The sequence below is a fragment of the Mytilus edulis genome, chromosome 8 (genome assembly GCF_963676685.1).
Source record: "Mytilus edulis chromosome 8, xbMytEdul2.2, whole genome shotgun sequence".
Lineage (NCBI taxonomy): Eukaryota > Metazoa > Mollusca > Bivalvia > Mytilida > Mytilidae > Mytilus > Mytilus edulis.
The window spans coordinates 851,652-871,847 of NC_092351.1; the positions used below are offsets into that span (position 1 = coordinate 851,652).

At 31.6% G+C, this 20,196-nt stretch overlaps 1 protein-coding gene across 15 annotated transcripts in view; it reads right to left on the reverse strand.

The window, feature by feature from the left end:
- Positions 1–20,196, reverse strand: part of LOC139484564 (uncharacterized) — a 76,669-nt gene that overhangs the window by 41,415 nt on the left and 15,058 nt on the right. For 4 of the 15 annotated variants that reach the window (XM_071268327.1, XM_071268324.1, XM_071268319.1 and 1 more), the window contains exons 7-18: positions 18,972–19,244; positions 18,327–18,492; positions 17,451–17,576; positions 16,354–16,479; positions 13,169–13,403; positions 12,240–12,360; positions 10,523–10,653; positions 9,767–9,931; positions 9,482–9,499; positions 7,172–7,310; positions 5,109–5,230; positions 4,628–4,648 (exon numbers count right to left, since the gene is read on the reverse strand). In XM_071268327.1, the coding sequence (XP_071124428.1) occupies positions 4,628–4,648; positions 5,109–5,230; positions 7,172–7,310; positions 9,482–9,499; positions 9,767–9,931; positions 10,523–10,653; positions 12,240–12,360; positions 13,169–13,403; positions 16,354–16,479; positions 17,451–17,576; positions 18,327–18,492; positions 18,972–19,244 (1,643 nt within the window). The remainder of the gene's footprint in view (positions 1–4,627; positions 4,649–5,108; positions 5,231–7,171; positions 7,311–9,481; positions 9,500–9,766; positions 9,932–10,522; positions 10,654–12,239; positions 12,361–13,168; positions 13,404–16,353; positions 16,480–17,450; positions 17,577–18,326; positions 18,493–18,971; positions 19,245–20,196) is intronic. The other 11 variants (XM_071268330.1, XM_071268331.1, XM_071268325.1 and 8 more) reach the window with 5 other exon arrangements.

The following is a 20,196-nucleotide window of genomic DNA, read 5'->3' on the forward strand; positions in this document are numbered from 1 at the left end:
CTATGAGACAACAACCGTAGCATGAATAAATGGAGATCACAGCCATAACTTCAATGAGACAACAACCGTAGCATGAATAAATGGAGATCACAGCCATAACTTTAATGAGACAACAACCGTAGCATGAATAAATGGAGATCACAGCCATAACTTTAATGAGACAACAACCGTAGCATGAATAAATGGAGATCACAGCCATAACTTTAATGAGACAACAACCGTAGCATGAATAAATGGAGATCACAGCCATAACTTTAATGAGACAACAACCGTAGCATGAATAAATGGAGATCACAGCCATAACTTTAATGAGACAACAACCGTAGCATGAATAAATGGAGATCACAGCCATAACTTCAATGAGACAACAACCGTAGCATGAATAAATGGAGATCACAGCCATAACTTTAATGAGACAACAACCGTAGCATGAATAAATGGAGATCACAGCCATAACTTTAATGAGACAACAACCGCAGCATGAATAAATGCAGATCACAGCCATAACTTCAATGAGACAACAACCGTAGCATGAATAAATGGAGATCACAGCCATAACTTTAATGAGACAACAACCGTAGCATGAATAAATGGAGATCACAGCCATAACTTTAATGAGACAACAACCGCAGCATGAATAAATTGAGATCACAGCCATAACTTCAATGAGACAACAACCATAGCATGAATAAATGGAGATCACAGCCATAACTTTAATGAGACAACAACCGTAGCATGAATAAATGGAGATCACAGCCATAACTTCAATGAGACAACAACCGTAGCATGAATAAATGGAGATCACAGCCATAACTTCAATGAGACAACAACCGTAGCATGAATAAATGGAGATCACAGCCATAACTTTAATGAGACAACAACTGAAGCATGAATAAATGGAGATCACAGCCATAACTTCTATGAGACAACAACCGTAGCATGAATAAATGGAGATCACAGCCATAACTTTAATGAGGCAACAACCGTAGCATGAATAAATGGAGATCACAGCCATAACTTCAATGAGACAACAACCGTAGCATGAATAAATGGAGATCACAGCCATAACTTTAATGAGACAACAACCGAAGCATGAATAAATGGAGATCACAGCCATAACTTCTATGAGACAACAACCGTAGCATGAATAAATGGAGATCACAGCCATAACTTCAATGAGACAACAACCGTAGCATGAATAAATGGAGATCACAGCCATAACTTTAATGAGACAACAACCGTAGCATGAATAAATGGAGATCACAGCCATAACTTTAATGAGACAACAACCATAGCATGAATAAATGGAGATCACAGCCATAACTTTAATGAGACAACAACCGTAGCATGAATAAATGGAGATCACAGCCATAACTTTAATGAGACAACAACCGTAGCATGAATAAATGGAGATCACAGCCATAACTTTAATGAGACAACAACCGTAGCATGATTAAATGGAGATCACAGCCATAACTTTAATGAGACAACAACCGTAGCATGAATAAATGGAGATCACAGCCATAACTTCAATGAGACAACAACTGTAGCATGAATAAATGGAGATCACAGCCATAACTTCAATGAGACAACAACTGTAGCATGAATAAATGGAGATCACAGCCATAACTTTAATGAGACAACAACCGTAGCATGAATAAATGGAGATCACAGCCATAACTTTAATGAGACAACAACCGTAGCATGAATAAATGGCGATCACAGCCATAACTTTAATGAGACAACAACCGTAGCATGAATAAATGGCGATCACAGCCATAACTTTAATGAGACAACAACCGTAGCATGAATAAATGGAGATCACAGCCATAACTTTAATGAGACAACAACCGTAGCATGAATAAATGGAGATCACAGCCATAACTTTAATGAGACAACAACCCAACAACACAAATAATCTTAAGACATCTAGCTGTGAATATACAGCCACTATATATGAGTGTTGATACATAATTATTTATTACTTACTTCAATATAGATAAATCCATCTTTACAGTTTAGATTTCAAAACTAGACTACATGTTTAAATTTGAAGAACTGTTGTAAATTAACCCCCCTATTGTTTCCCTCATTTCAAAATACAAATTTAAATTCAACCAAATACAATTAAATTAAAAACAGAATATCAGTGTTTTAAATTCAATGGAGTAGGTAAAATATATGTAAATATATGTAAACCTATAAAATATATGGTGATTTTTCAATTGCATTTAATTGTTTACATTCTTAACATAAACTGTTTAAACAAGCATTTTTGGTTCTTAAATTTGACTATTTCCTGTTCTCATCGGTATAACAATACCTCAAGATTAACTGTACATGATTGTCATATATATTTTAAACAAATACTGTCTTTCAGAAATCTTTCTATCTATCATTCACCAGATTTCAAATCCTGATTGTACCATAATGAATTTGTGTCAGAATAAATTAGGAGTCCATCTTATTAGAAGTTAGTAAAATGCCACTATAGGACAACATGCATGATGATACCTATTGTTGTATAATTACTGCCCTAAATTTGACTGTAAAAAAGTTCCATAACTCTCAGATGACGTACAAAATTAGGTTTTTTTTCAATCATAGCAAGTCTGCATTCACCAAACCTGATAACAGTGTAAAGTTTATAGTAAATTGACCCAAGCCTACTGGAGCTAGTTTGTGCCATATAAAATAAATGTGACGCCCCCAAAATTCAAACTTGATCTGTGTTTTTAGGTAATAAGCATTTTTTTAAATAATTTTCATACATTTTGTTGAAGCAAACTAAAGTTAGAGAACAGAAACCAACGTACGTACATATGTACAGACAAGGGAAAAACTTAATGCTTCTTTCCCTTTGGCGAGGGCATAAAAAATTGCCTTAAAACTGACAAACACGACAAAGCAATCTTCCTTTTATCAATCTGAACAACAGTGTTAAGTTTTGAGATAACTAGAGTCGGAGTGAAACAAGTGAATAATGTTTAATTTTCATGAATAAAGTCCATTAAATCTGGAATGTAAAAATAGAATAGCCCTGTGATAGAAATTCTGTTTTGAGTATTTGCTTTTTTGATTAATGATTGCATGCAATATTGTCTGATTACTGTAGAGTAACACCATTTTCATACATTATGTAACCGAAAGTTAGCATGCAATTATCTATTATATTACTAATATACTTCTATTATAAGTAATGTCATCAGTGACAAAAATATGTTTTAAACATTTTTGTATATCTTTGCTATACAATTAATGTTCCATTTCATGAAAAATACTGAAAATTATATCTTGTAGAACATGTATTGGAAACTGGAAGATATGAACACTTGCCGCTGGAAGAGAGATGTTGTTTTAATTGTTTAAATACTGTTGAAGATGAAAATCATGTTATTTTACATTGTCCTGTTTATAATGATTTTAGAGAAGTTCTTTTTACGGAGTCTCTTTAAACTGATGAACATTTTAATAGTTTTACAGATTGTCGAATCATGATGTTATAAGATTATGTGCCAAAACCTGAAATTTTAATCCTTAAGTATATACATTGTAACTCTATATTAACTAGAGGCTCTAAAGAGCCTGTGTTGCTCACCTTGGTCTATGTGAATATTAAAGGAAGCAGATGGATTCATGACAAAATTGTGTTTTGGTGATGTTGATGTGTTTGTACATCTTACTTTACTGAACATTCTTGCTGCTTAAAATCATCTCTATCTATAATGAACTTGGCCCATAAGTTTCAGTGGAAAATGTTAGTAAAAATTTACAAATTTTATGAAAATTGTTAAAAATTGACTATAAAGACCAATAACTCCTAAGGTCATGTTGACTTATTTGTAAATCTTACTTTGCTGAACATTATTGTTGTTTAGTTTATCTCTATCAATAATAATATTCAAGATAATGACCAAAAACAGCAAAATTTCCTTAAAACTAACAATTCAGGGTCAGCAACCCAACAATGGGTTATCCGGTTCATCTAAAAATTTCAGAGCAGATAAATGTTGTCCTGATAAACAATTTTACCCCATGTCAGATTTGCTCTAAATGCTTTGGGTTTTGAGTTATAAGCCAAAAACTGCATTTCACCCCATGTTCTATTTTTAGCCATGGCGGCCATCTTGGTTGGATGGCCAGGTCACCGGACACATTTTTTAAACTAGATACCCCAGTTAACGACGACAACGGACGCCGGACGCCAAGTGATGAGAAAAGCTTACTTGGCCTTTTAGGCCAGGTGAGCTAAAAATAGGAAACAAACAAACAATAAGCCTTGCTTGGCCTAATGATAAAAAAATGTAACAACATAGGATTAATGTTTTAATGAAAGTTTCCTGTAGACTTATTCATGAGGATGTGTGATACCATGTAAGGACAGTTCTATGGTAGTCTAGATGTATGGGTGTCCACAGCCTCTGTGTAATGAAATGATAGCCTAAAATCCCTCAGTCTGCATACAACAATTCCCTTAATGCCACGGTTGACACCCATTCATACAAAGTGTTTATTAGGTGATACCTTTTATTGTGATTTCTATGATAAGTGTGATAAGTTTGATAACTATGATAGCCTATCCACTTGTGTTTTATACTAGCATATCAACATTGATCATGCAACTTACCCTTTAAAGTACCTCTGTAAACTAGTCAAAAATAGAACAGAATTCACATGAAAAAATAAAGTGTTTCAAACAATTTCAAATAGTTACCTAAATTTTTGTAAAACAATTATCACAATAAACTGACTAAATATATATTGCAGCTTTCTTTTAATAGAAGAAATAGTTAATCAATATGGTTAAAGTAAAGATAGTATGCCCATACTTCTTGTACAGGGATCTGACAAACCATCTTTCTATTTTTGTTCTGATAATTATGAAATTTCTTCTTGCATTTAATTTTGAAAGGTTTGAATCATAACAAGAAGTTCTGATGATCCTAAAAAATTCTTTAGAACAGAAAGTTAAACATTGTCAGATAATTGTAAGAAAAGTGTGGACACAGTTTTGGTGCCAATTCTACTGGCTTTAAACTGACTCATTATTAAACACAAATCCTCCCAAACTAGTTTAGAAATGGGGCTGTGTTATAATGACTATTTACCTTGAATCACTGGAGCCGAGGATATGGTTAACCACCATCATAGAATCAACAACATTCTGGTCGACCTGTGTCATCGTATTAGTAGCAGCTTGGCCTTCAACTCGGGTGTTGTGATCACTTGGCTAAAAATTAAAAAATTGATGATGTTGTTGATGAATCAGTGGCTGTCTTATTGGCTATATTTACAGGTTATACTCAATGTCTCCTTTTATTTATTTTCAAAAAAAAAATATATTTAGACTAGAGCTCTCAAGTTAATAAAAATACAAACAATTATTGTTTATAAAACAGGAAGTGACTACAAAGCCAATCTGTAAATTGTTTACACAGCATTCAACTCAACATCGCCTTGAAGTTAGCAGTTGGTTGATTGGTCTGGAATTTAACGATGTTGAGTTGTATGCTGTGTAGGCAATTTACTGATTGCAAAAAATTGAGATCAAACAAAATACTAAATATTTTATCCAGATAATATATTATAAGTTATATGGTTTGCTACTGACCCCCTACAGATCCATAGAGGGTTAATAAAATTCATAGGGGGTGAAGCCAGAGGCTGAATCCCCTATGGACTTTATTCACCCATTTTGGTTCGTATGGGATCAGTAGTTAACTGTATAACAAATTAATTGCACGCTGGACTTTTTCTGCTGTGTTATGTTGAAAAATAAATAAACAGCTGCGCCATGAGCGCATGATACGCCCGACGTCTTGTGTGGAAGTTTTATGAAATAATCATAAATAGTTTCTGAGGAAGTTTTAAGCAATAACCATTTATTGTTTTTGAGACACGGCGGGACATGTGAAACCCCCCCCCCCCCCCCCCCACCCTGTTTTTTTTTTTACAAATATCACTAAAATAAAATTTTGAATCAAACCAAAAAGTATACAGATCTTAAAATTAGTATAACAAAGAAGTGTGTACAGTTTCAAGCAATAATCATAAATTGTTTTTGAGATACGGCGCGACATGTAAAAAAAACCCTCCTCTTTTTTACAAAATACTCAATAACTCAAAAATAAAATTTTGAGTCATCACCAAAAAGTATACAGATCTTTAGATTAATATAACAAAAAAGTGTGTAAAGTTTTAAGCAATAATCATAAATCGTTTTTGAGATACGGCACAACATGTAAAAAACCCCTCTCCCTTTTTTACAAAATACTCAATAACTCAAAAATGAAATTTTGAATCATCACCAAAAAGTATACAGATCTTTAGATTAATATAACAAAGAGGTGAGTAAAGTTTTAAGCAATAATCATAAATCGTTTTTGAGATACGGCGCGACATGTAAAAAAAACCCTCCCCCTTTTTTACAAAATACTCAAAAACTCAAAAATGAAATTTTGAATCATCACCAAAAAGTATACAGATATTAAGATTAATATAACTAAAAAGTGTGTAAAGTTTTAAGCAATAATCAAGAAAAGTTTTTGAGATACGGTGCGACATGTGAAAAAAAACACACCCCTGTTTTAGTTACAAAGTGCCGTAACTCAAAAAGTTTAAATCTTATTTTCACCAAAAAGTATACAGATCATTTGACCATCATAAGAAACAACTATATTAAGTTTCATGAAATTTGGATAAGTCATTCTCAAGTTACGGTGCGACATGTTTACGCCGGACAGACGGACACCGGACATTTGTATACCATAATACGTCCCGTCAAAATTTTGACGGGCGTATAAAAAGGAAACACAACAACATTAATAGAGGACGTCACCATTAACGCGTCATGAACACCCTATGAAATTTACTACCCCCCTACGGCTTCATAGGGGGTCACCACATGACGACATTAAACCAATCACAACGTGATATTTAACCCGCGATGCGATAATGATACATATTTATAGTCACATATTAACTACCACATCTTCACTCTATAGTCAATTAACATTGGTTAAAGTACAAGTACCAAAATTTGGAAATCAGGAAACTGCAATAATTTGTAGGCAAATATGTATAGATCATATAGTTTCAATATTTGAAAAATTGACAATTTCATGAAAATTTCTATGCACACATCCAACTATTTGAGGAGTGAGTGTGGTACCTTATCTGTTTTCCATTTCTCCCTGGCTGTGACAGGAGCAGTTTTAGGACGGTTACCAGCATGTGTAGCTCCTACTGGTCTTTTACCCTTTGGCATTTTCTTCACATATGTATGTCCACCAAACTGAGTTTTCTGCCATCTGCAAAGTATAATTAATCCATTGTTTAGCAAAAGATCACTTATTCAGAAAAATTTGAATGGCATTTTTCAACTACATATGAATTCAAAATTTCTAACCAAACATGTCTTCTAAATATGCTACTTGGCTACATCTAATTCACCTAAATTTTACATTTATCTATATTTTGGGTTTTCCACAGTATATTTGCTAAAAAATTCAGTATCAAAATTTCAATAGTTTATGTCTATTTCTATCAATATCTTCTAAATGTAGGTATAAAACAATCAATTAACCATCGTTTATCCCACATTGAAATAGTGTTTTTGTAAACACATATCTTTTGACTACTTCAACAGCCATTCACCAGCTTCAGAACATTGAATTTGAACAAAATTTACAGTATAAACTCCACTGTAACTAGACAATCTTAAATGTATGCATGCATTTGATAATACAATTGTTGAACAAGTGTAAGAAAGACACTGTTTCCATTAAAAAAAATTACTCCACACAAATAATGCTATCAAGATTGAAAATGTTTGTTTTTATTTTGAGCAAACCTATTACTCGATTTATTTCACATGACTGGGCAGAGTTCAACCGATTCGCTCATAATAAACCAGTCCATCTATAGATAGGTGTTTTAGGATAAACTCATTAATGAAGTGTCCAGTCATTCAAATTGTTTTGTAAATTCCTTTGATGACACTGATAGGTGATTAGGAATCAGTAATAATTATAACGGCCATAATCCTTATCACACACATCTTCAAATAGACTGTCCTTATGCAAATTAAAACATAAGCTCCGCCCGATCAGTTGAAATAACATTGGTAATACCCAATAGAAAAAACATTAAAAACAGTATAAAAATGTCTGAATTACAATATGGCCATCGAATTTGGGTCATCTCTAGAATATAAATGTTCTTCCTATCAAGATTTATTTATCAGTTTTTCTCTTAGTTCAATTTTCATTTTCAGCATAACATCTAAAGCTTTTGAGAACAAATCATCCTCAACATGTTGATATTTAAAACCAATAATATTGTAGAAAACATAATGTAAAAAATAGAATAATAGTTAAAAAGTGTCATGTAAAACAATCAAAAAATAATTATCAGGTGAGTTAAAACAATTTGTTTGCAGTGTGTTTGTACAGTAAGCATTTGTGATGTTATTACCTTTATGTGATGGCTAGGTGTGTAGTTTATACAATTAGTTATTTCAAGCTTATAAAAGATATATGTTGATGTATTAAGGTAACAAAGAAAAACATTTTCTTCTACTATATAGGGGGGATAACTCTAATTAAACAATGAACACATATAATCCAGGGAATACTAAGTTTTAGATTGTGGTTTATTCAGTATTAGAAATACATGTTAAACACAGGTGTATAGATTTGAGAGCAGAAAACATATATAAAGTACCACTATTTAACATTTTTTTTCTACTAGATATTGTTGTATTGAGAGAGATTGGAATAAGGTAGTATTATGATTAAATAGTCCCGGAAATTACAAGATGAATAAAAGCAATAAAACGTTAATGAAGTTGAAATATCTGTCATTTTTGTATACATATAAAAAAAAAAAACACCCAAAAGAAGTTGATTAACCTCAAATTAATATGAAGCTTTTCAAAAATTAAACCAGTAATCTTATTAGCTTCATTTTGATTTTCGTTTTTAAATAAGTTTATCCAATTTGATCTGCTTCAATAATTCTGTGCAAATATTAATCATATCAAATCTCAAATTCACCTCACTTCAGCATTGGGTTCAACATACTTTGAACCAACTAATTTACGCAAGCGATTTAAATATTTTCTACAGTAAAAGAATAACACTTATATTAATATCTGTGTATATATGAAAGTTGGGATCTTATCTTATACATAAACAAAGTAAAAATATCATAATAATTAAATGCAAGAAGTCGGCTTAAAAGGGAGCAAAGGAAAAAAATGTATTTGCAAAAAATAAGTTGATTTACAGGAATTCCTCTTTTATCTTATCTAATCTTAAGTTCTCTCTTTTATTTATTTCTAAAACTGTCTTCACTGTCATTTTCTTATACTCTAATATGTACAAACAATCAAAATTCCTTCTTTTTAATTGAGTTAGTGTATAAGAAATAGATATATATATATAAAGAGACTATAAAGCTATCATTATATACAAACTACCTTTCATTTTGACTTTCACTGTCAAAGTAGATTTAATACAAGTTTAAAACAGTGTAAAAATGTTCATGAATCAAAGAAAAGTGTACTGGTGGGAAAATTGTCAAGGTAGCTTATTTCATTCTGTCATCACATATAGCAAAAGTCCAATATTTCTGGGACAATTATCAAAATATCATCAAACGAGATTAAGCTGTAAATTTAAATTTGAAACAATCAAATTTGAGATTGATATCAATAGATATTTCTAAGTTAAACAAATGAAATCTAGCTCTATGACATCCTTACTTGTATCTGACAGAATCAGGAGCTATCTTCCCACGCCAATCAATGGCCTGCACTACACGATTTGACGGTAATGAACGAGCAGATTTAGACGTGTCCTCATTAATTAATATATCCTCTGACAGGTAAGGGCTGGACTGAGATCGTGCAAGGTTGTCATGGTTACCACTGTAAAATAAAGAGTATTTATCAAAATGTTACAAAGATGTAAATTAAAATTATACTGTATCTTTAGGAATGAAGGCAAATGAATTCTAAAATATAGGTTGAAGAGGTCACCATACCTATTTGACCTATCAGTGGTTCTAGTCACAAAAAATAATTTACATCAAGTTTTCTCTCTTCAATATTGTTAAGAGTATATATTCAATAAATAAAAAGATTTAACTAATTTAACAAGTTTGATCAAAGTTAAAGTATTTTTCCATTTCTTCTAATTTGAGGTATCATTGACCTAAACCTTTGACCTGTTGACCCCCATAACAACTGGCTTCCCTTTCTCTATATCATTCATCTGTATAAGTTTTATTTATATCAAGTAGAGGACAATCAAGTTATCATTCATAAACCATTTGTTTTGAACACACAAACAAATAGACAGATGACAGACAGACAAAACAATTGTTATGAAATTTTTGGTCTAAGACTGAAAAAGACCATAGATATAAAATATGAAACCGGGTGTGGCAGCTACAACAAATATGGGCTAAACAATAGGCAGTAAATATCTAAGTTTTGTGATGTTATATCAATTCTTACACTGGAGAATTAGTCCTCATCATAGGGCTTGAACTTCTGATTCCTGAAGCTGTTGCTGGTCTGGACAAAGGTTTCATAGACACCCCTGTACTAGCTGGCTGTCTGAATCCTGCAACAGGCTGAGGTGCAAGCTGGAAGTGTAAAGCTTATATAATAAATAGAAATTCAAGAGGATATTGTTAAGTCTAGCATTTGTAAAGTGGTTTGAACATCTATAAAAGTTTATAGTTTTTACACAATGGCAGATAACTCTAGGGAGCACAATTATTTCTTACATTTCAAATTTATTGTTCTCTAGGGGAGATGACTCTGATTTATTTTATTATTTTGGGGGAGATCACTTGAGGGATCCTATACTTTGAATGGTTTTACACTTGTAATGTGTGGGACCCTTTATAGCTTGCTGTTCTGTGTGAGCCTATGCTCAGTGTTGGAGACCTAACTTTGGCCAGTCAAAGGTACAAGAAGATTTACATGGTGTAGAGGCATGGTGCAATGATAACAATATGTTCATCAATAAAAATAAAACAAAATATATGATTATTGGAACGAAGCAAAGAGCAATGCCACATTACAATGAGAGTTGTTTAACTATTAACAATCAAGTGATACAATCTTCCACATGCGAAAGTCTTTTAGGCATTAAAATTGACCCTTCCCTCACATGGACAACCCAAATTGACTTGATCTGCTCAAAAATATCATCTAGACTATATCTACTATTAAAGATTAAAAAATTTCTAAATCTAGACTGCAGAAAATTATTCTATAATGGTTATATCTTGCCACTTATTGATTATTGTTGTATAGTGTGGAGTAGTTGTAGCAGTGAGGGTTTAAAAAGGATATTAAAATTACAAAAGAGGGCTGCTAGATTAATACTAGAAACAGACCCATTCGCTCCTTCTGCACCCTTATTCAAACACTTAAACTGGATGACAGTTGAACAGAGAATAAAATATCATAAGTTAGTGATGACATTTAAGTGTATTAATAATGATGCCCCATCATATCTTACTAACAAGTTTCATTATGTTTCAGACAGAAATCCGTACCCCTTGAGAAATGCTGTTCAAGGAAACCTCATACTCCCTAAACCAAAAACAGAATTATTCAAAAAATCTTTTATGTATTCTGGACCATACTTGTGGAATAATTTGCCAATACCGTTAAGAAATATTACAAATATTAATTCTTTCAAATACAAAATAGCAGATCATTTATTGAAATCAACCTAACTGTATAAATAATATAAAAAACTGATCATGTCATCATGTTTATTTTTTCATCACATTTTATCAAGTTGTATTGAACATTATTATCACACTTGACTTTTTATGCTAATGTATGTATGCAATGTACTAGTATATGTTTGTGTTTTGTTTGATTTTTCATTACGAGGGCCTCAGGGAAGATTAGTTATATAGCTAACTGTGTAACCCTCTTAAAATAAAGTATTGTTGTTGTTGTTGTTGTTATGATGGTTTACCTTTATAAATTGTGATTTGGATAGAGAGTTGCATTGGCACTCATACCAGATCTTCTTATATCTAAAATTTGATGGAGAGTTGTCTCATTGGCACTCATACCCCATCTTCTGATATAGCTATATACGTTCCTTTTCTTTGTAGTTTCAGACTATGACATTATGTTGTCAAAAACGTTCAATTAGTAGTCTGGCATTATTTTTTTTGAATAAAAGGAAATTTTTGTTTACCTTTTCCTTAAAATGGACCATATCTTCTGATACAGACTCTATCATGTTGACAACAACATCTAATTTGACCTCTGACCTACTTCTGTTATCATTGTCCTTGAGTTCTAACTTCTTATCATCCCTGTTATTAAATAAACAAGAAAAACACAATCTTATCTTTTTATCTCTAGAATTTGCAACATAATTAATTTTCTGCTTGTCAATTTGCAGTTGAGTCTTGTAAGCTTCCATTCTTTTAAAAGATAATATTCCAAAGAAAAATTTACACATAAGATTACTTGATCTCTTTACAGAATGTGACTCAGTTGACCTTTAGATTAATTATTTTCCTTGATGGTCTGATGTCTACTTGAAGTATGCTGCAAATCTTCAGAAAAAAAATAACATGCAAATCAGTTATAACAGCTGACTCTAATCACTTTCAAAATATGAGAAGTTATGTCAAAGTTCAAAATTGTTAAAGATCAACAACACTTTTCACTAAGGGACGCCATCAAAAGATCGATGTAGGATAAAAACTTAAATCAAATAGTTTGGGGGTGGGGTGGGGGGGGTTAAAATTCTGCAGGTTTTGTATATCTAAAATCGATTTTTACATATAACCCTATTGGTAAATCAATTTTTCCCAAATTAAGTTAAGAGGGGGGGGTTCAGTGAAAAAAATATGTGAATTAAGTTTTTTATCCTATATTGAACTTTTGATGTCGTCCCTAACAATCTTAAAGACATAGAGTAAAAAAAATCACAAGTCCTACACATTTCAGTATAACTTTCGGTCAATTTAAGTCGTGAGATTTTTTGTGAAAAGAGCCACTGATATTAACCAAAGGTACTTGTCTTTCTGGTTTTATGACAGCACAAATGTATATCAAACAAGGACATTAATTAATGTTATAAAACAATAATAATGAACTGTTTGACTGACTCACTTTTCCAGCAGATTTCTACCAAGTTGATGAGTTCTGGCTGATTTACTGGTTCCATCTGACCGTGAAGACTTTGGTGGAGCTGACTTGGGTTGAGTCGGTGGTTTGCTGACCACAGGATGATGGTACTTAGGAAGTTTAGATGGACAATAATCCTCTGCCATTTCATAGAACTCTTCCAGTGGCCTATTTAAAAGGCGATTTTCTTTGTCCACTTGGATTGGGGCTGACTGCATCACTTAATAATTAATTGAATAATTAATTTAAATATATGTGAATGCATAGCTTGGATTGTTACTAAACCTATACTTAAACCATTATATTTAACATTTCTGACTTAAAGAAAAAAAATGTTACAAGAAAATAATCTGAATAATAAATTACATGACCATTAATTTAAGATAAAAACAGAAACTAAATGAGGTTCTATGAGACGAACAGAAATCATCAAGATAAATTAAAATAAATATTTGTTAAACAGTGTAAAAGTATAAAATTTATTAAACCAAATTGTTTTCGTTATTTTTCATATTTCAATTAATCACTGAACCTCCCACAATAGAAATCATTATCATAAAGTAATAGAAATATTTTTGAACATTAAAACATGGCAACCCAAATGTATATGTTATCTATATTCTTTTAGTTTATTTTTAACAAAGATAACAATAAGTAAATTAAAGTCATTATACATTTAAAATATTTTAAATCCTGGCCTTTTTAAGGTAATGTATTAAGTATACACCTATAGAGCAGAATTTACATATCTAAAACATTAACAAATATAACGAAAATAATTTGGTTTATAAAATAATCTAAGATTATGTAAAGCCTAATATAATAGTAATATATGCAGCAATATTCTTTCACATTTTGTTTTTTCTCGTGAATTTAAACAAACTATGATTTTGCTACGGAAATTAAATTTGATGACCATACCTACCAAATGGTAACTTTAGATTACAAATCATTGTCATCTTTAATAGCGCATAAAATTAGCATGTTTATTGAAATACTAATTTGCAATCTTTAAAATGTGTTATAGGGGTTCGACGACTTACAGAAAAGAGCGACGATTTACAGAAAAGAACCGAAAAGGACCGAAAAGGACCAAAAAGAACCGAAAAGGACCGAAAAGAACCGAAAAGGATATCGATTTTTTTTTTGTAATCGAAGGTAATAAAGCGACCCCTAGATAATCCAGAGTTTTATTGTGGCTTTGTTTGTAATGCAATTTGTTCTGTCCTACTTGAATTGTTTAACGAAATATCTTCAAAATAAAGATTGTGATATGGTTCTTGCATATGACGATGCAGCTAATAGATACATTAAAGACCTTAAGACAGTTGAAGTTTATTCCCCAGATCTGCCAGATGTAAATACATGGGAACAAGAAGTGACAAAGTGACGATTATCGTGATTAAATCACGTGCAACAAATGTATATTTGACATTTAACATCCGAGAGGAAATGGTGATGCTGACATGTATATTTTTTATATAACCATACCCAATGCCACCGGGCAATATGCTGACATCATAAATATAAACAAACGAAATATATTTTTTTTAAATGTAAGGAAAAACTTTTGTAGTACGATAATATTTGCTTTTCATGTTTTTTTTTACTGTGTATTATTAAAAACATGTAATATGCTAATTAAAACGTTTAAACCTGCTGCATTTATATTTGCACCTGTCCTAATTTAGGAACCTGATGTTTAGTGCATGGTTGTCGTTTGTTAATGTGGTTTGTGTTTCTTGTTTCTCGTTTTCATTTTTATTTTGACCTATAATTGTTTACTTGTACAAATTATGACTTTGATTGTGAGTTGTCACACCTTCTTATATCTATAAAAACAAATATTTAAATAATAAGATTAAAATCCTTGATGAAAAATAAATGATAATTAAATACATATATTAAAAAAATATTACTAAAAAAAACAAGTTATATTGTTTCTCTTTTGTAAATTCACATACCCCTATAAATGCACAATCTAAATTTTGAATTATGCATTCCATTCTATTATTACGAAGAATTGTTAACAATATAAAAAAAATTCCGTGTATATATACATGGTTTTAACTTTATTTAATAAATATATATGCATCCTCTTTTCGGTTCCTTTCGGTCCTTTTCGGTTCTTTTTGGTCCTTTTCGGTTCTTTTCGGTTCTTTTCTGTAAATCGTCGCTCTTTTCTGTAAATCGTTGGACCGGTGTTATAGTACTAATAGTATATTCTCAATTGCATGATACTATGAAAGCATTATACTATAAAGTGAAGTGTTTACTAAATGAAAATTATGTTTTTTATAATCAGATGAAGAAAAGAATCAGTAATTATGAAGTCAGTTGTGTTATAAAGTGATTAGTGTGTATTAGTGTGTTGTTACCTGTATGTATATTTGATTGTGCAAATCTTTATCATATGTTTGAAATTATGCATTGCTTCATGGGTAATATGCGAAGCTTTCTGGGTAATATGCAAAGGTTTATGGGTAGCATGCAAATCTTTATGTGTAAAATGTAATACTTTTCTTAGTGTAATATACTTCATGTGTTATATAGATGGTTTATAAGTACATATGTAATATGTAATACTTTGTGTGTAATATGTAATACTTTGTGTATTATGTAATACTTTGTGTGTAATATGTAATACCTTGTGTGTAGTATGTAATACCTTGTGTGTAATATGTAATACTTTGTTGGTAAAATGCAATGGCAGTCATTATCATTTAGTCCTTTTCTATATTTCATGCTGACCCTTGTTTTTGTTGTACTTCAGATCGGTTTTAGTTAGAAGCCTAGTTTTGTTTTTTCTCAATTGATTTAAAACTACTGTTGCCTTCTTCAAAGGTAACATGCAAAGTTTTATGGGTAATATGCAATCCTTTCTGTATACAATGTGGAGTTTATAAACTAGTGTGCTTTTTAAACCTGAGAAGTCCCTCACTTGAATATACAGCTTTTATAATGCAGTAGCCAATACCAAATGTGCTCACTATACTTTGGAGGTGCCTCATTTGAATATACAGCTTGTATAAATATACTTAAAAGCCAATTAAACCAAATGCTCTTACTATATATGGGATATGCCTCACACCAATATATCCCTTAAAATCCCACATGCAAATAAATATAAATCTAAAATGTGCTTTTAACAAAAAGTAACAGAAGTATACCAAGTGACTGATTGGCTAGATAAGCCAGTACATATGGAGTAGTATTCTCTGGGGACTCGCCATGTCCATGTGATGAGTAACGAACATCTAACGCTGTTCCACTGCGACCAACAAAGTTCAGCTTTCCTTTGTTTACAAATAAATCATTGGTTAAATTAGAGGTATACACAGTTAAAAAATCAGGATTATAGTGTGTATAAGTGAAAGAAACTGACTCTTGTCAAATGACATTACTATGAAAAAGGTCAACATAATTTCCATCCCAAATAAAAAGCAACATATCTGATAGGTGATAAGCTATGATCCTAATGAGGAAGTATTACCTGAGTGGCACACTGAACCACCATCAAACAAAAATCTCATGATAAACATAAAGATAATCATGCATAATCTAAATAGCAAGAGTCAGTTTCTTTCAAACAAAACAAAATGATAATTAAAATGAAATGATAAATATAAGCTTAGGAGAAAGACAGTTAGCATAGAACAGGAAGTTTAACATAAGCTGTCTCTTTTTATTTAAAAGAATAACATAATTCTAACATTTTGCTCTGAAGAGAATTTCTTAAAAGTTTCTTACAAATAACTGGCAATTATATCAATCATTATGGGATTAGTTTATAACACCTAATTCGAAAATGTCAAACTCTACTTTAGTGTAGAAGTTTTATAGAAAAAATATTTCAAATTTTAAATGATTTGGTCAATGGTTAGTGCTAACCTAAGCAACTCACTTTGGATGGAAAAAGAGTTCAACTTCATTTCCAAGCATTTTTAAGTGGAGTCACGATAACAAGTATGAAATTTAATAATGAGCCAAATAATGTCTGAATATTTGATACATGATACAAAATTCAATTTTCATTCATATTAAATTTGATACTTCAATGATTCATCATTAAATTTTTACTTTGTTCCTATAGAATCATGTAGTAATATGCCTCTAGAGCTTTTCTTTCCTAACTCTTCATTGTAGGGGAGGTAACTCTAAAATATGTTCTGTAAAAATCCACCTTCTTAGCTTTTCAAATTTGGAGAACTTAAAATAACAAATTAAAATTCATCATTTAAAAACCAAGGTTTATATCCTTCAATACCTAATATATCTTGACCATAGGAAAAATCCTGATTGAAGTTTTTCCACTGATTGAGATTCTCTGCCCTAGTATTTGACAGAGGTCGTCCACCAACTGGTGTGGTCATGTGACTTCTAATCTGTGCACCTATAAACAATGTGTATATAGTATCTACCACCATGTAAACAAAATCATATATTTTCAGATTTATATTCCAGGAAAATTGTATGGGGTAATGGCAGGCACTTTTTTTATAAACTATATCTCACGATTTATAAAAATATCAAATGTGTTTTCTTATTTGGCAGACTGTTTTAAACACCCTTGCATCATAATCAATTCAGTCTTCCAAACCCTTATACATATTTTTCTGGAATAGGTATGATAATATAGTGTTCAAGTGGAACAATCTCCAGGTATACAAAATTAAATGCAGTGTTGTGTTTTGCAATATCCCAATGCGTCATAAAACTACTAAAAAACATAAGTTTACTATCACCATGATATTTTTAAATGTAAATATACATTGAACCAATACATATACATATGTGTGTGCAAAACAGATGTAAGAAAATATCTTTTAGAATAGCTGTTGCAGATTAAATTGAACAGTTGATGTGTGGCTATCATTAAATTCAAATAAAAAGATGTCAGATTCATCCTTTGACCAGAAAGTTTTTCAGATAACTTTAATACTGAATATCCATGCTTTAGTTTTTTATTTTACCATAATCTGAAAAACCTGATATATACATCTTATTGATTCAACAGAACATCTTCAATCTTTTAATTATATGCCCTTATATACAGAACCTAACTCAGATATCCACTGTGTTTCAACCAAAACCAAAATCTTACGACCTTGACATAAATACATCCTCCCTTATAAAATCTTACTTGTATGTCTGCTTGGCCTCAATGGAGTGTAAACATCCTGTCTAGAATTCAGATACTCCTCCTCGGCCCTCTTAGCCTCTGCTGCCGCAAGGGTGGCATGAGGGTTCACCAAGCTAGCGATAGGGTGAATCATCTTCTTAGGCAGTGCTATAGATATATTTGATGACTGAAACATAGAGACATGTGTAACATAATAGAGACAGGTATATTACTTTGTGCTGATTATAAATAAGTTATGTCCTAAGTCAGGCACCTGTTGTCCAGTGGTTGCCATATGTTGATGTGGTTTACAAGTGATTCTGATTTCTTGGTTTATTATTTATATTAGACCATTGGTTTTCCTGTTTGAATGACTTTAATCTGGATAATTTTATGGGCGTTTTTATAGTTTGCTGTTCTGTGTGAGCCACCTATTGACCTATAATGGTTTACTTTTACAATTTGTGCTTTGAATTTAGAGTTGTCTCATTGGCCCTCATACCATATCATCTTATATATCTATATACAATGTCAGCTGATCTAACTATGTATTCAAATATGATGCCTACTTAACATTTCTAAGTGCAAAACATATAATGCTTCTATCCATGTTAAAAAAGCTCTTTGATTAAACTTTAATGTTTTGATAAAATAAGTTGTACTAACCTGATCTGATAAAACTTGATCCCTCCTGAAACTTGCCGATGGTGTCCTACCCCTCGATAGTTTTCTCCGTGACTCATGCATGTCTGAATCGTCAGGTCCAATTGTAACTTCTACTTCAAACTCTGGTCCCTCATCGTCATCCTCATTCTTATGACTGTAGTTAATTAAACTGTCAATATAGTTAGGACTGACTGCTGAACCATCTATATCTTCTCTTGGGGAACCAGGGGGCGTGTCTCCGCTATCACCAAGAGAACCAGGAGATTTATGTATCTGTAATAAGGAGAATATCATATTTAGTACTCACTGCTACACAATCTATATCTAAGCAAACAATGTGAAATGTTTCCATGATAATAGAATATAATTTAATAAAGAAATAACTCATCCAGTCTATTGAGATTTGGGTTGTGAGGGGGTATTGCCATCATGTATCATTTTAAGTCTTATAAGACAAATTCTGAACATTTTAGCAAACCTTTTCAAGACTTACCCAGATTTCAATATCAATAATATCCACATAATATGGAATCAACATCCATGATCAGTTTATATACAAATATTATTTACCCTTTATTCCATATAAGGAACACATTCTATAATATTGTTTCTGGTGGAAATAATATAGTAGAATATTTTTTCCACTTGGAACACACATTGTATAATATACTGAAGGACCTTTTATTTCATGACAGAGTGATGGGTGAACTGTAAACAATGTTTCTATCCGATATTTACATGGACATCATTGTGGTCACTTCTCCAAATTTGAATAAGGTATTACACACTGTTTACTTGTATATAGGGATTTGATAGACAGGATTTTATGTTTACTATTTGCCAATTTTAAACCAATTTCACTCACTTTCTGTTTTGAAGGTGATAACAAAGTAGCTGGTACAAACATGATTACATAACTAGGTCAAACAATTACATAACTAGGTCAAACAATTACATAACTAGGTCAAACAATTACATAACTAGGTCAAACAATTACATAACTAGGTCAAACAATTCAAATTAAGATAGAAACACTTCTCACAAATTTTGAGTTCAGATGAATCAGGGGAAACATAAACTGATGACAAAGAAATATGTCTTGCCTATTGATTTTTTTATAGTAAAACGAAAATATTGGTGTTGGTGTCATCATTGGTACGTCCTCAACATTTTTACATAATTTGTGTGACTAAGTCATTTTAGGGGAACTACTTATAACTGAACT